Source organism: Cynara cardunculus (assembly GCF_001531365.2).
Source record: "Cynara cardunculus var. scolymus isolate 2C chromosome LG 4, CcrdV1, whole genome shotgun sequence".
Lineage (NCBI taxonomy): Eukaryota > Viridiplantae > Streptophyta > Magnoliopsida > Asterales > Asteraceae > Cynara > Cynara cardunculus.
In genome coordinates, this window is record NC_037531.1 from 16228394 (window position 1) to 16244173 (window position 15780).

The window sequence follows — 15780 nt, forward strand, 5'->3', positions numbered from 1 at the left end:
TCAATTAACAGAGAAGAGATGTTCCTAAGAGTTTTTTTGCATTACCTCCTTGTCGTTTTGGTACTTCATGATGCTCATAGGGTTTTGAGAACACTGCAAACATAATATCCGTGTTATTGCTTGATAGAAATTTCTCCATCCGTCCCAAAATAAGTGTCTGCTTTTTCCAATTCTACCCTTGATTATGAGATGGAGAAATCGATTACTCCCTCTGTTATCAAGGGTAGTTATTAGAAAGTGTTATAATTACACATTTCTAAAATAGTGTGCCTTTTCGACATTTATTTTGGTACGGAGGGAGTAACAAGTACATTAAGATGGAGAACATACATCCATGATGGCTGCTTGAACTCTTGGATTTTGAAATGCCATGGCAACTTCAGGATTGGCCATAATTTTAGATATAACTTCTTCTGGGGTAAGTCCTATTTGATCTTTCAACAACAATGAGCAAAACAAAGGTATTAGTAACCAATATCGATATCCATACACATAATGAGAACCATATATATTTTGAAAACCTTAGAACCAACTATTTCATGCATTATTCACGACGAATAACCCTGAATATTATCACCCTCAGGCGTGTAGCTCAGTTGGCAAAGGGGCAGAGCAACTTGCTCAAATACACAATAGGTTCAAGTTCGAAGACTTGAACTCCTCTGCTAGCCTCAATCGCTAAGTCCGCTCTAAAATGCCTCCTCACATATGGTTCCTAAGGAATGGTTTCGGGTTGGGCCGGTAATTAACCTTTTGCTCCAATAATGAGTATGATCCATAATGAATATCATACATTTCAATTATTCATGATATCATGTATTTTCGTTATGAATATTTGTCATGAATAAAGAATGAATAGTTGGTTCCCAAGTTCTCAAAATGTTTACGGTTCTCATTTAAACCTGCCTCTACCATTGTATATGTAAAAACCAAACCAAACCGGTTTTATTTTTTTGTGAGCTCAAATTGTAAGAACTTACCAAATTGCTCCTTCACCTCGGGACTGCTAATATCGAAATTTTTCAAAGAGTCCATCATACGGTTGTCCCATTCAGGGCTTCCCCCCATGCTATTCCTGAAAAAAGAATAATTGGTCATACAAGAAACCGACTCTAAAAATCTTTGTTCAAACTTAGATATTTGATCTTAGACGAGGGAGAATACAACTCGCAACTTATATCGAACGATATGCACATGGATTTACCAGAAAATGGCTTCAATGCACTTAGTGTGACAGGCCAAAATCAAAAAAACACATAACACAAGGGTATATTTATAATAATTGAAGTCCAGAGACGAGAACCAAGAAAACCACCATACCACAGGAACCAAATCCATAATTTACTCTAGAAAATGATACAATTTCACCTTTCTTGTTTACTCCTTGAACTTCTATTCTTCGTTCAGAAAGAAAAATATGAAATATCATAATCAGTCATCTTGTAAACCTCAAACAATACCCCCACGTTCGCTCGCGTGCTCCATTTTTATCCTCAAACTAGAACCCCCCCCCCCCAAACAATATGTGAGGCTTACAATAACAATAACAGGAGGCAGAGAGTGAATTCAAGAAGCAAAAAATCAATAAGATATAATTAGAAGGAAAAAAAGAATCTTGAATTAATGTTGGAATGGAAAATTTTGAAGTCAAATGAAAAGCTTACAGCATATCCTGCAGTTGTTGACGATATTGCGGGTTCTGAAGCATCCCTGTTTTATCAATGCAGCATGTTAGCAAGGTGAGTCTTTCAAATCTCACTCTTAGGGGCCGTATACCAGATGCTTACTGGGTAAGTGCTTATTGGAAAGAGTCACCACGCTCACTTACCTTGTCGAATAACATTCTCGGCCATCAAAAAGGATTGTTGGTAAGCATCTCTTACACAATAATAAGCGTCTCTTACCCGGTAAGTGCTAACAGGGCAAAAGTCTTCTTCCTCACTTACCCACTGGGTAAGTGCTATGCCTCTTACCGGGTAAGATTTTTGAACCTTGTGATGCTCACCCAGTAAAGTAAGTGACACCCGGTAAGCGATTGCCCAGTAAGAGTTGTGTAAACGGCCCATTACTCACAAAAAAGATAACATATTTGTATGAAATTCTAGAACTTGAATTGAAATATACTGACATTTGAAGGAGGTAGGGTTCCTCATCTCCTCTGGAAGATAGCTGGAAATAAAGAAATTGGAACTCATAAGAACTTGGTTTTCCAATCTCAAATTTCAAGTTGAAAGACTAGCAGAAAGCAATCTAAAAAAGTTAATAGGTACAACCATAGCACCCGCTCCTCAACCGGGTTATTTAACTAACAGGTTGTTAAGTTGGTTTTCCATCGTGTCCTGTATGGATATAGCTGATTGCATAGATTAATCTGTCGGTATAGATTGGGAGGTCTTTTTCATAGATGAAAGGAGCGTGTTTTTAGTTGGGAGGGGCATGTTTGAAAAAATTTGGGTCTCTGCATAAAGCTCCCCCGTAGAAGCTTACTGAATAAGCCACTCTCAATATTATTAAGCCACTACCAAACAACCCTATATAGCTGATAAGTCCCATTAAGATCATTAAGTCGTTAACAAACAGACCCTAAATGACCTTTTGACAGGGTTCCTTTAAATCCATGACTTTCTGATAGGTTTCTATGCTTTCTTGCGTTTGGAAGGGGGTCATTTAGGTATGTAACCTTAAAAATGAGAGTTAAATTAAATTCATGACCTTCTGATCTATTAGAGAAAAATGGCTTCATACTCATCAGAAGGTCACGAATTTAATTAAAACTTCTTTAAAGCTATATACCTAAATATGCCCGTTTAGAAGAGCCATTCTTTTATTAGGTTGAGGCATTTTCAAAACTTGTCAAGAGGTCATGGATTTAAAAAACTGTCAGAAGGTCGTTTAGCTAAATAACTCCTCCTCAACCACAACAAATTACACACTGCGACCCGCTTCATTTGCAAAAGAAAAAAGCTAAGAACCAACTAAGATCACTGGCAGATCAATCAACAGATGCGGCCAATGCAATCAGAGATCCAATCTGATCCTTCCTCACTGTGCCTTTCTAGCATATTAAAACCGAAGAGGTAAAAAAGATAGTTTGTATGGGAGAATCAAGAGGAAGCGGGTGACCAATGATACACAAATAACTAATAAAAATCAATAATCAATTCAATGCTGATACACAATTATGAATGAATTAGACACTTCAACGGAACAGTAAAGGGAGTTTATAACTTACGGATAGACCATCTTTTGTACAGTTGGATCCTCCATCATCTTCTCCAAAGCTTCCACTGACATAACAGGATTTGTTGTGTCTGTTCCAATATTTATATGACTTGGTTAGTCTATTACTTGATATATATCATGCGTATATATAGACGCATAATCATTTTACAAACCCAATAAATCATACAAACTTACAAACCAGTTTTCATGTGTTGTTTCACATCTGAAACAAACACGTGCGAAAATGCAATGTTTATGCAGTGTTGTTTCATATGAAAAAAGTTCAGGACTGTTCTATTTCATATATGAAACAACACTAGAAAACTGATCTGTAAGTTTGTAATAATTATTGGGTTTGTAAAAGAATGCGACTCCCTCTCTCTCTCTCTCTCTCTCTCTCTATATATATATATATATATATATATTTGCATGCCTCAGGATGTAACTTATTGTGATTATACCTGCATATAAGAAGAAAAGATTATCAACGAAGTTTTTAAGTTACCTGTGAATGAAGCCTGCTCAAAAGGACCATCCATCGGCTTAGAAGCAGCTCCATTTTGGGAAGCCTTCATTTCGTAAAACAGATTAATCATTTATATGAAATCAGATATTAACCTGAAGCACAGTTCACCATCAAATTCTTACTTGGTTAGCAGTTTCAGAATCCTTTGAAGATTCTGTCTCGGTAGATTCCTCAAACTTAAATGGACTTGTTTTCAATGTTTCCTCAGGAGACACATCAACAAAAGCTGCAAAATTTTGCATTATAAATTTTGGCCCAAGTATAAAAAGAATGAAAACATAAATTTGGGCTGATACCCGTCTTCAAAAATAACCATTCCAACATTTCATAGTTCCAACAGATTCAGTCCAGAACTGTAGCCTTTAGTTGGTCATATATCTTTCAAATGAAATTGAAAGGATGATCATTACATACCAGACTTCTTTGGCTCCTTCGCTGATTCAAAGTTATCTTTGGAACTTGTGGCTTCAGGTGTTGCCTCTGGCTTGGTACGAGGTACATCTACAGTCACGGTCCGTTGAGAAGCAGGTCCAGACGAGGCGGTCGAACTCGGTGATGGGGGTGCTGGAAAAGGGAAAGGTGATCCAGGTGAAGGGGCGGTTGAGCCTGGGGCTACGGGTGTGGGAAATGGAAATGGCGATCCAGGTGAAAATCCAGCATTTGTAAATTGGTTATTTTGTGAGTCCATTTGCCCCATCATGGTCTTAAAGGCTTGTTGCATAGCATATTTCTGAAATTAGAAGCATATAGAAAAATTAGAGAACCCTATAAACCGCCAACCAAGCATCATCAACTAAAACCAAACCAAACCAAATTAGCCCAATATATCCCATTTGGAGGTGTAAGATGTTCGCAAACCTGACTTCTACCTCAAAGAGTAGAGCGGTTGTTTCTGTGAAGACCCTCGTCTTGTGAAAAGTGTGCAAAAAAGATAAGCATAAAAGATAAATATGAATTGGCAATAACAAAACAATATAAGCAGGTAAAGAAACCGCAAACCAATAGTCTAATTGGTCAATGGCACAATGTGTCAAATTGGTTGCTCTTAATTAAAAAACAGAATCCATATGTTTGCGCCTTTGTGGGACCTTTTCTATTTCTTGAAAGCTTTGTATTAAATCAAACCAACACAATAACCAAGACAATCCCACCAAACGTAGGCTTCAGACTCAATACTCCCACAGTTCGCTATAGATTCCGGACCATAGTTGCGTCATCTTTTAGAACTCAATTTCTTTGCTTTTTTCTGTTTTCTAGATATGTTCCTGTTGCCTTCTTTTCATCGTGATCCTCTTTCCCTCTCCTGATTGTTGTCTTTTCTGTATGCAACAAACTTTGTAATCGATGATTTCTTTACAGCTAAGATTGTTGTTATGTACCATGAAGAAGAGGATAACATTGCCTACAAAGTTTTTCTTATGGTATACAAATATCTCTACACGTTTAAAATATCCACCACATGAACATAACTGCCCATCTCTCGTTCTGTCCTGTTTAAATCAGAAATATCAAAAATTGGCTCATTGATTATGGAATTGATCAGTGCTTTTAAAAGGCTCGCCATGATCGCCGCTGTGGCACGAGGCTCGTCTCTAACGCCACTTTACTCTTATGGCACGCCATGATCCAATTCATGTTTCCTGTAAGGCACTATTTGATCCTTTTTTTATACTTTTTAAGTTTTTACATTTTTAATGTTTTACTTTTTACTTTCTAGTAAATAGCATACTGGTATGTGGTCTTATATCAATTAAATAGCAGAAAACATATATGTCTATATATATATATATATATATATATAATTATATATATAATTATATATATGATATATACAAATTTGCCGTCATAAGTCATGCCTTGAAAAATGTTGTGGCTCCTAAGGCTTGAGGCTCAATCTCAACCTCAGCAACACGCCGCGCCTCGCGTTATTTAGAACCTTGGAGTTGATATACTACTCCAGCATCGATATATGAACACAACATCATAACACTTCATGATGCTATGATCGCCATGAAAAACAAATGAGCAAAGAGATTTAGAATCTCCACAGAATTGTTAGCCATAGTATTTAGCCACCCAACAAAGCATAAGGCCACTTGGACAATTAGATACAAAAGGAGTCATCTCCACATTAGAACATGATGACTTAAAGTCTCACATTTTAGTTTACTCATTTGCGAATTGCAATCCCAATACGCCATCATGCAAACACTTGGAAATATAAGATAATACCTTCCAAGAGGGAGGATCAAACGAGAACAAGGTCAAAATAGGAGATCACCAAAACAACCAAATCAATGTAATTTTGCACTAAAAGCACATACGATTTTGAACACGGTCAATGCATGGGTGCACGAGCGACTTGGGCCGTGGCCAAGGTCGCATGTAATCACATGCGATTTTAAGCGTGAGTTTAGTGTAAAATCACATGTGATTTGATTGTTCTTGTGTTCTCTTATTTGGTCATTGTTCTCGTTTGAACACGACTCTACCTTCCAATGCCAAAAGCAGTAGTAGCTTGCTCACAGAACATACAGAACTCTGTATGAAGAACTTTACCTTTAAATATGAAGCCGCCTGCCATTTAAAAAACAGAAAATTAGTCAAATGTGGACTTAGGTGCAGCAAAACTCATAAGAAACAAATATATTCATGAAGAAAGTACGAGCAAAAAAAATTACTCACCCATGAAAAAACTGCCGATAGTGCAACACCAACTCCCACCCAAAAGAGAGGAGAACCTCTACAAGTACAACCAAAAGTCAAATTCAAGTTTTACATTTTATAAAAATCAAGAACGAGTTATATAGACAAAACCAGCTGAAACATAAAATTGAGGGAAGGCACATAATTACACTTGAGAAGATGGGGGTGGCACTGCAATTTGTGGGCTCGCACCAACTGAAGACGTATGTTGATTGCTTGAAGAACCAAGTCTAGCAAAGCAATCTTTCCCCAGCCTCTCCAGTTCTATTCACATGTGAATTCATTTAGATGTAAACCGCAACTCAACGAAAAAGTAAAGAATATCAAGTTTGATAATACTGGAATAATAGAACAAGGCAAAAATAGATAAGACAAATTTTGTGCTCACTACAAGTCAACTACTACTTGGTTATAAGGAAGCATAGACCTCTGCTTATTTCTCTATAATACGATTCACATGCATTCGCTCTGCATAACAAGATTAGATAACAGAAACTCCATATCTTAGTTTTGTAGTCTCAAGTCCTTTTGGACTACCTTTATCTATACCAAGTTATATGTATATGGCCATTTCATTTTAATCGTTCAACGATTTTAATAAGAATTTTAACTGTTGTGTACATCCATTCTTTGTCTTTGTCATAGAAGTATTATTTTACGCTTGATTATGCACTTTAAATGACAACCATCAAAATAACGTTTATGTTGTTTAATAGCATCTCCAACAGGTTCTCTATAATTTCTCTAAAATAGCTAAACCAAAGTCAAAATCTCTAAATAAGATTACATTTCACTCCAAAAAATTCTCTATTTTAGAGATTTCAGCATTAATTATATTATTAAAATATTATATAGTTTTATCATCCCAATGCACTTTTTTTAAAAAAACTTTATATAAAATAATAATAGTTTAATCTTATCAATCTAAGCAACAATGGCATGTGTGCTATGAACATGATATTATAATGTGTCCTCCCATTGTTTGCTAACCCCATAAAGGGCAGACCGTGATCTTCTTACTTGATACCAGACTTTTTGAACATGAACATATGTAATAGCTCAATCTTTGCTCTCTATGATATCAACTTATGACAGCGTAATAAAGAATGTTCAAACTCAAACATACAAACTAAAATTTGTGCAAAAAAAAGGTTTTTAACCAGCAACCCCCGCCTCAAGACTATCATGTGCAGGGGCGGACCTGGTATGGTGGCAGGGGTGGCACGTGCCACCGTATTATTTCGCCACCGAAGGGTAAAATTTTTAGGTTTGTTAATGGTGCTACCGTATTGTTTTGGAAGGTGCTACTGTATTTTCCTGAAATTCAAACAGTGCCACCGTATGAAAAAATTTATGGGTCCGTCCCTGATCATGTGAGAGGCAAATCAAGTACATAACAACCCGCCAGTTGGCTTCCTCAAACGAACTGTAACTCCCACACTGCGGCAGCCAGACTTGAACCCCGCAACCAACATTTGCACTTGGAAACAGAAGCCTCCAGGTAAATTGCTTCTCGGTACAAACGGTTATCAGTAAACCCTTATCTTCCCCATCAAGATCCCCACGTCCATCAAATGGGAGGACGAATATATGCAATGCTTAAATCTACTTAATACTTATACAACTTCCATCCTAAAAGAAACCCATATATCAAAAGCAGGAACCAAAAAGAGAAGTTATTTCTTTCTCTTCCAAGCATATATCCAAACAAGCAATAAATCTCTGAATTTACAATTTACTTACACCTCCATTCAGAAAAATCTTCCCACTTTGACTTATAATATCAAACCTGGTTTATCTTATATGCAAAACTATATACATAACTTTAGTTGTAATACATGTTACCAAATCTAATGTAAATTAGCAACCCTTAATTCAATTTTAAGGTTGCAAAGTTTGGCATTCCAAAGAAGATAGCTGCTCTTTGTTCAATTTCATATCGTTTTCCAAACGAAGAAGGATCAACAGAACAATGCGCATATCTACGAACAAAACCGTCCATATAAACACATACACATACCAAGTGATTTGGATTTTGGACCAGTGATAGCAAAATAAAAACTGAATATCATCAGGAATCTAACAAATTTCTCCTAACAAAAACACCAAACGGAAAAGAGGGAAGGCGAAGAATTACCATTTGATTTGCTATTTGTTCTTGGGGTTGAGCCCTGAGGTTGAGAAACGGCCGAAATTGAAGGTGGGTATTTGGAGCGTAGGCTACTTCTCTTTGGGAATTTGAAGGAACAAAACAAGGGTTTGTTGGAGATTATAGAATCAGTTCGAGGGTTTGCAGTAAAACCCAATACTAGCTTTTGAGAAGAAGCAGAAACGGCAAGATTATCCATCAATGGAAGGTCTGTTAAAAATTTGACAAGAAACAGGTCTACAGAACTGGAATTGAATATTGGTTTTGCAGTTGTGATGGGTATGAAGAGGCGGGAGGAGGACGGAGATGGAGAAGGGGAGTGTTTCTATATATCGGCGACATCTCTACACTCAATAAACCTCATCATGTTTAATCTCAACAGACGACAAATTCGCCCCCAGGGTTTTTTTGCGACTTTTTTTTTAGTTTTTTTGCAACTTATTTTAATAGTTTTTTTAGGTTTTGATTTTTTAAATTAAAACATACTCGGTCTTTATTTACTTTTTAATAGTTTTATTAAAAGACAGCATTTGAATCACTAAGAAGTGAATCTTATTTGACCAATAAAAATCTATCTCTTAATGGTTCTAAAACCTTCTGAGTGATTTTGTATCTTAAGCCTCTCTTAACCAAATAATTATATTTTATTTTGTATTATATTATAAGAGTTTCTTAATCATTTTGCATCAAAAACATTAAGTAACCGTCAAACAGCCCCTTCAAATATGTAGTAGTTTTATTGGATTTGTGAAACACCGAATAATTTTGATTGGTTTGATTTTTTGTTGCGTTAATTTTTTTATGGTTTTAGTTTTGTTCTTGCTAACCAATACATGCTCCTAACTAGTTAGGGATGTACAAAATCGGCCAAGTTCAAAAATAGTCTAGCCATGGACCAAGCCCGGCTCAAAAAAGTTGAGCATGTTCGAGTTCGAAGTCGAATTCGAGCAAGCCCGGCTCAAAGCTCGCGAATTTTTTGGGGCAAGATTGGGCATAGGCCCGATCTGGAAAACCCTAGCTTAGTTAAGCCAGAAAAAAAAAAAAAAGCGCTCAGCCTAGAAAAGCCCGATCAAGGCTTTTTCAGCCGCAAAGCCCTATCCAAGCCAAGCTTTTTTCTTTATTCACTAAAAATAGGCTTGGAAATTTGGGCCTTGTGCATCTTTATCCCTAACTGTTTTTTAGAACGTGTTATTATACGATATTAGATAGTTGGTAACAATAAAAGACGGTACATGAGATAGTGTTTTGATGTATTTTCGTCAGAAGTTGTAATAATTACTTTTACTGGTATTGAGTTTGTCGGTACAAGTATCGATATTAACAACTCGATCATCTAACAAGGTACTGGAGCTTTTTTTAATCTCAAACTTAATAATTATCGAGTTCAAGTCGATCTCGAACACAAAATTAAACTCGTTTTAGCTTAACGATATGAGCTCTGTAATGCCAATGTTTGATTCGGTTCGTTATAAAGCTTGATTAAAAATTTTCACGTTACGTCAGGCCATATGAGCATACATTTTTTCGAGTCATGCGTTTTCATGCTTCCATAAAACCAAAAACTGAAAGAAAAAAAGGGTTGTTAACAGTGTCGAGCAATAAACAAGTTTATCGAGTTTGAGCTCGATAAAATAAACGAGTTAATTGATCTCGTGTCTGAGCCCATAATTAGAAAAGGAACTAGTTAAGGGCTTGAACCCAAACCCAAAAAAAATGGTTTACAAGTTTAGTTGATTTTGTGTCGTGGACCTTGGAGCTGGACTGATAGGAGCAATTTTGGGCCTGATTCAAGCCTAAAAAAGATGGCAAAATGGGACCGGCCCGGCACCACCGAGACCAGCGGAGGACCGGGACCGACTTAAGACTGGTCCGGCTCGGGATCGATTGGAACTGGTTTGGGACCACCGGTTATGGACCAATAATGGTTTTCATCCAAAAACAAGAGCCGGTCCGGGACCGGTCCGTTTAAAAAAATGTATTTTTATATGTATTTATAGATTTCTAAATGTATTTGATTGAAAATCAAATTACAAATTTAGAATAAAACATATTTTTTAAGTGTATTTGATTGAAAACCAATTATAAAACTATAATAAAGCGTAATTTTCAAGTCTATTTGATTGAAAACCAATTATAAAACTACAATAAAACGTATTTTTCAAGTGTATTTGATTGACCTAATTAGATATTTTAAAGTGTATTAGAATAACATTAAAGTATTTTAAAAAAATATACAAAAAGAAAATATTTTTTTAATATATGACTGGTTTGGGCCCGACCCGGGATTGGGACCGGTTATCGTAACCGGTTACAAGTACCCTTAACTGGGCCTTAGTATTTTCGACGAGACCGTCCAGATTGTTACTGTTTCAGCTCAGGACCGATTTGGGACCGACCCGAAACTGGTTTTTGGCCGTGTCTATATATAAATCTAACCATTCATTCTAAGGGGAAGAAACATATGACCTTCATTAAACACAAGTCAACTCATTTTTATTGTAAGCTTTATGCCAAAGTAATAGGGTTTCTTTTGGCAACCTATCTAATAAAAAACGTGCATCGGATAAATACTTATTTCATAAGCGTTTCGTAAATGATTTTTTAATCATTTAATAAAAAAAAATGGTCTCGACAACTCAATACGAGTGTGAAACATTACGCAAAAAGCTTGAAGAATCAAGTATGCAACATTATGCTTGCAAAACATCAAGATCGTTTAAAATGCATATATAAAGTTGTTTTTTCTATTAACCTGGTTATCCAATCTACTATGTGAGCCGACTAATCACAGGGCGACAATGAGATTGTTATTCCTCTTTGGATTCGAACCTGGGACCTCACTTTTGACCTTTGGAGCTCAAGCTCAAACCAATCAGGTACCACCCTTGTGGTTGCATATGAAATTGTTATTATCAAGGATGGTTGCTTGATAAAGGGGTTAGGGTCGGTGTTTCATTGGCAAGATCGTACGCGAAACCAACAACTTACCCTTCACGATATATGTTTTTTTGATGATCCGGTAATTAAGAATAATGTTTTTAAGGATAAAAAATACGTTTAAAGTTAATTTTTTAGAGGTTTATTTTTTTTCTGTTGCAAAACTGATAAAAAATTCGTTATATCTTTAACAATTTACCTGGTAAGCATTTATTGTGGTAAGAGTCATCGTCCTCAATTAATAGGTAATACTCTTCTTCATGTATCGCTCTTACCGGATGAGATTCTTGGTCCTTGTCATATTCTTCCGGTTTGGTAATATGACTTGATAAGCTCTTACCCAGATAAGCATTTGGTAAACGACCCTAAATTGTATATAAACTATGCATATTTTATGTTCTATTTTGAGTAACATAATCTAAAAATCCCCATTAAGAGTACATTTTGAAAAACCTCCATTTTGGTGTCGTTTACCAAACGTTTACCCAAGTAAGTGCTTACCAAGTCACTTTACTTTACCGGGTGAATATGGCAAGGACTATAAATCTTACCCGGTAAGAGCGAAGACAAGAATCGAGAGTCTTACCCGGTAAGTGAGGACGAAGACTCTTACCATGGGGTTAGCGCTTACAGGGATAAATTGTTGCATACGATGGGTTTTAGTGAATAAAATCTTATCCGGTAAATAAACAATTGTATTGAATTTTACCGATAAGCGCTTACCGGGTAAATGTTTAGGTAAACGACCCCTTTATATCCAATGCTAACATGAAATTCATAACACTTAACATGTTTTTACAAGTTGGATTACAGCACCACAAAAGTCAATATCTCCACTGAAAAAACCAACGAAATGAGTGAAATCTTACATGTAAATATGAGAATGTAAACTTTTAATATTAATTATTGCTTTGTTCTAATATATATAAATAAATCTTTCATTCAAGTTCTACAATTTGGGGCCTAAATTTACATGTGTTTTGGGTCTTTTTATCGACCTGTGTAAAACTATAAGCGAAATTATTTAGGTTCAAACAATTAATTGTTTGATTTTAGGTTCAAATTATTAATGATTTAGATTTAGTTCAAAATGTTAATCGTTTTAGGTTTATCTCATTTTTGTTCTTAACATATATATTATCTGTCATCTCATTTATGTAATGTAATCAAAAGTTTTGAATGTAGCAGAGCTTTTAAAAAAACTGGAACATCCCTGGAAAAAATAAATAAATCATATATAAGGTTGGATTCTGATGAGAAATGAAGTTAAGATGAAAAGCGTTAGAAAAGATCTCCACCATTTGATGCACATTAGGATGAGATGCACCAAAATAATATCCCCGTATCAAACACGATTCATATATGAGTTTGAGATTAAAGGTGATCAAATATCTGGATCTTTTTTTACGTTTCTCACACGATTCTTTGCCTATATACATAAGGCTAATCATTTTGTTAACTAAACAATTAGTGTTAATTTTGCAAACTAATAATGACCGATCAAACCCTAAGTTAGAATGATGTTTCACATAGGAGTTTCATATTGAGTAAGGGTAATTTTGTACTTTTACTTTTTATTTATTAAATGATTTCATTATCATTTCCATGATTTTATGGGTGATAATTATGGATGTTATTTAGGTTGTTTGTTTTGAGTTATTTACTGTATATTTGTTTCATGATTACACAACAGTATCATGTCAAAAGTTGAACAAAGTTGTCTCTAGAATTCATGATTCCATACTTATATTGTTATAAAAGTCATTGTCATCCATGTTCATAGCTGTCATAGCTGAGGCCGTAGCTGGTGGAGGAAGCTTTGAGTTAGACTGAGCAAAACGATTAGAAAGACATTGTTGTGGAGACAGATTGTTTAACAGTAGTCCAAGCGCTATGCTGTGATTCGTTTACGATATCCTCGTTTGGTGCCATTATACAGATCTGCAAATCAATCATGGAGAGACTCCAGAATATGTCTGTTATTTCCATCAAACGATCAGCAAACATGATAGCTCACAACATCACTGGAGGATCACGTTTCTTATCTGTTTGTAACGTTGAGGAATTAGTTTTACTCCAAAAATATTGTTCCTTGCTTGTTTGACGACATTAATGAATGAATCTGTTTCTCTTTAAAAAAGCAGTGAAAACTTCTACCATCATTAACACATTACAGTCATCAACAAAATGAACCGTGCCACCATAAGTGGAATTGATGCAGTGTCTCAATGAAGGAGATATTTCAGAGAACGTGATACTTTATTGTTCTAGGTCTAAATGAAACTTTACCATCACACCCTTGTTTACAAATCGTCTCAACTTATTTCACACACATCAATTTCCAATTTATTACAAGATTGCATTATTCATTACTAGAATGATACTCACGCAATGCAGCGAGATACATCTTTATTTTTATTTTTATTTTTATTTTTATTTTTATTTTAAAATATTGGTTGATATAATACGGTTTATGTGATTATGAGAAAGATAATGTTTTACTTTTGAATAAAAATAAATTTGAAAAAATATATCGATATTAATATCAAATTGACTATTTAAATGTTCTCGTTTTTTTGTACAGTTTCGTTAATTTGATTTTTTATTATAATTTAATTTAGGTCAAATAGTGAAGTAAATTATTTTTGGCTTAACAATAAATTTTTTTTAAAAATAATAATTCTGTTATAACTCAATAATTATCCTAATTATATATTAGATTTTTTATATTTAAAATAAGATGTTTATCCTATATTTGATTGTGTTTATCTGTAGTTAGTTATATGAATTCAAAAATTGAGTTTTAATAAGTTATACTTATGCACAATTTACTTGTAATATTAAATTTTAAGTAATATGCATTAACGCACAATACTTCATGCATAAATAATGGTTTTTAAGAGTTTTTTTAAATGTTTTATAATATAGTAGCGATAACAGTTGATTTCATAAATTAAAGGCCCATATTGATTTGTAGAGTTAACAATGATTTTGTGGTTAACAAATGGAAGAGGCTATGTATATACACTTTTAAATAAAAAACATTCATATTTTATAAAAAATGGATTTTTTTTATTAACCTGGATATCCAACCCGTTAAGCGAGTTGATTAATCACAGGACGACCATCTGCTTTGCAGATAGTTCGGAATCACCGCATTTGAACCTACGTGACCACAAAGGAATTTTTATTATAACCATTAATTTGAGACGTATATGGTTTTTGGTTGTTTTTACCGGATATTCGAGTTAGCAAAATATGTTCAACCATTATTTATAATTTCAATTTTGTTCAAACTAGAAATTGTTTAAATAAAATATCGTATTAATTTTTCATTCCTAATTTATATAAGCCATTTATTAGATACTTACTTTGATAAGCACTTACTGGTTGAATTATCTTATGTTTGGTAGTTACTGAATGGTTTGATGCTGAATGATTAAGTGGTCGGAATGATTAAAAGGCTCTCATGATATAGTGCAAAATGAAATATAATAGTTTGGTAATTGTTTACAACGAAATTAGAGCGTCGAATAGTTAAAGGAGACCCATGATACAAAATCATTCAGAGATTCTAGAATCATTAAGAGAATGTCCCTTAATGGAACTATTAAGAAGTAAACAAACAACCCCTTACTAAGAAATACTAGAAGGGTATTCGCGTAATGCAGCGAGATAAATCTTGATTTTAATATTTCATCTTATTATTTATCTTAGTTGATGTTATAGTATGGTCTTATGTGATTTTGAAAAAACGATGATGTTTTTATTTTTTAATAAAATATAAACTTGAAGATATCATAAAAATTTGAGAAAAATATATTGATATTAGTATCAAATTAACTATTTAAAATTTCTATATTTTGTGTAATTTTTTAATTCATTTTTTATTATAATTTAATTTCGGTTCAATAACGAAGTAATTTATATTTGGTTTAATAATATATTTTTCTTATAAAGATAATAATTAATTATTTTGTTAGAATTCGATAATTATCCTAATTATATTTTAGATTTTAAAATGAGATGTTTATCCTCTATTTGATTATGTTTATCCGCAATTAATTACACGAATTTAAATATGGAGCTTTAATAAGTTATACTTATGCATAATTATTTGTAATCTTGAATTTTAAGTAATATGTATCAATATACAATACTTCATGCATAAAAAAATGATTTCTAAGAGTTTTTGTCAAATGCTTTATAATATGGTATAGATAATAAAGACCAATAATCT

General features: G+C 34.1%; 1 protein-coding gene across 1 annotated transcript in view; it reads right to left on the minus strand.

Annotated features, from left to right (window-relative positions):
* The window catches only part of LOC112511168 (protein TIC 40, chloroplastic), a 9908-nt gene extending 932 nt beyond the window's left edge, over positions 1 to 8976 (minus strand). The window contains exons 1-13 of the mRNA XM_025116657.1: positions 8592 to 8976; positions 6604 to 6718; positions 6434 to 6491; positions 6308 to 6325; positions 4163 to 4478; positions 3871 to 3974; positions 3728 to 3791; positions 3233 to 3311; positions 2129 to 2169; positions 1665 to 1710; positions 981 to 1075; positions 331 to 434; positions 46 to 93 (exon numbers count right to left, since the gene is read on the minus strand). Of these exons, the coding sequence (XP_024972425.1) occupies positions 46 to 93; positions 331 to 434; positions 981 to 1075; positions 1665 to 1710; positions 2129 to 2169; positions 3233 to 3311; positions 3728 to 3791; positions 3871 to 3974; positions 4163 to 4478; positions 6308 to 6325; positions 6434 to 6491; positions 6604 to 6718; positions 8592 to 8802 (1299 nt within the window). The 5' untranslated portion in view covers positions 8803 to 8976. The remainder of the gene's footprint in view (positions 1 to 45; positions 94 to 330; positions 435 to 980; positions 1076 to 1664; positions 1711 to 2128; positions 2170 to 3232; positions 3312 to 3727; positions 3792 to 3870; positions 3975 to 4162; positions 4479 to 6307; positions 6326 to 6433; positions 6492 to 6603; positions 6719 to 8591) is intronic.
* Between the last annotated feature and the right edge of the window lie 6804 nt (positions 8977 to 15780).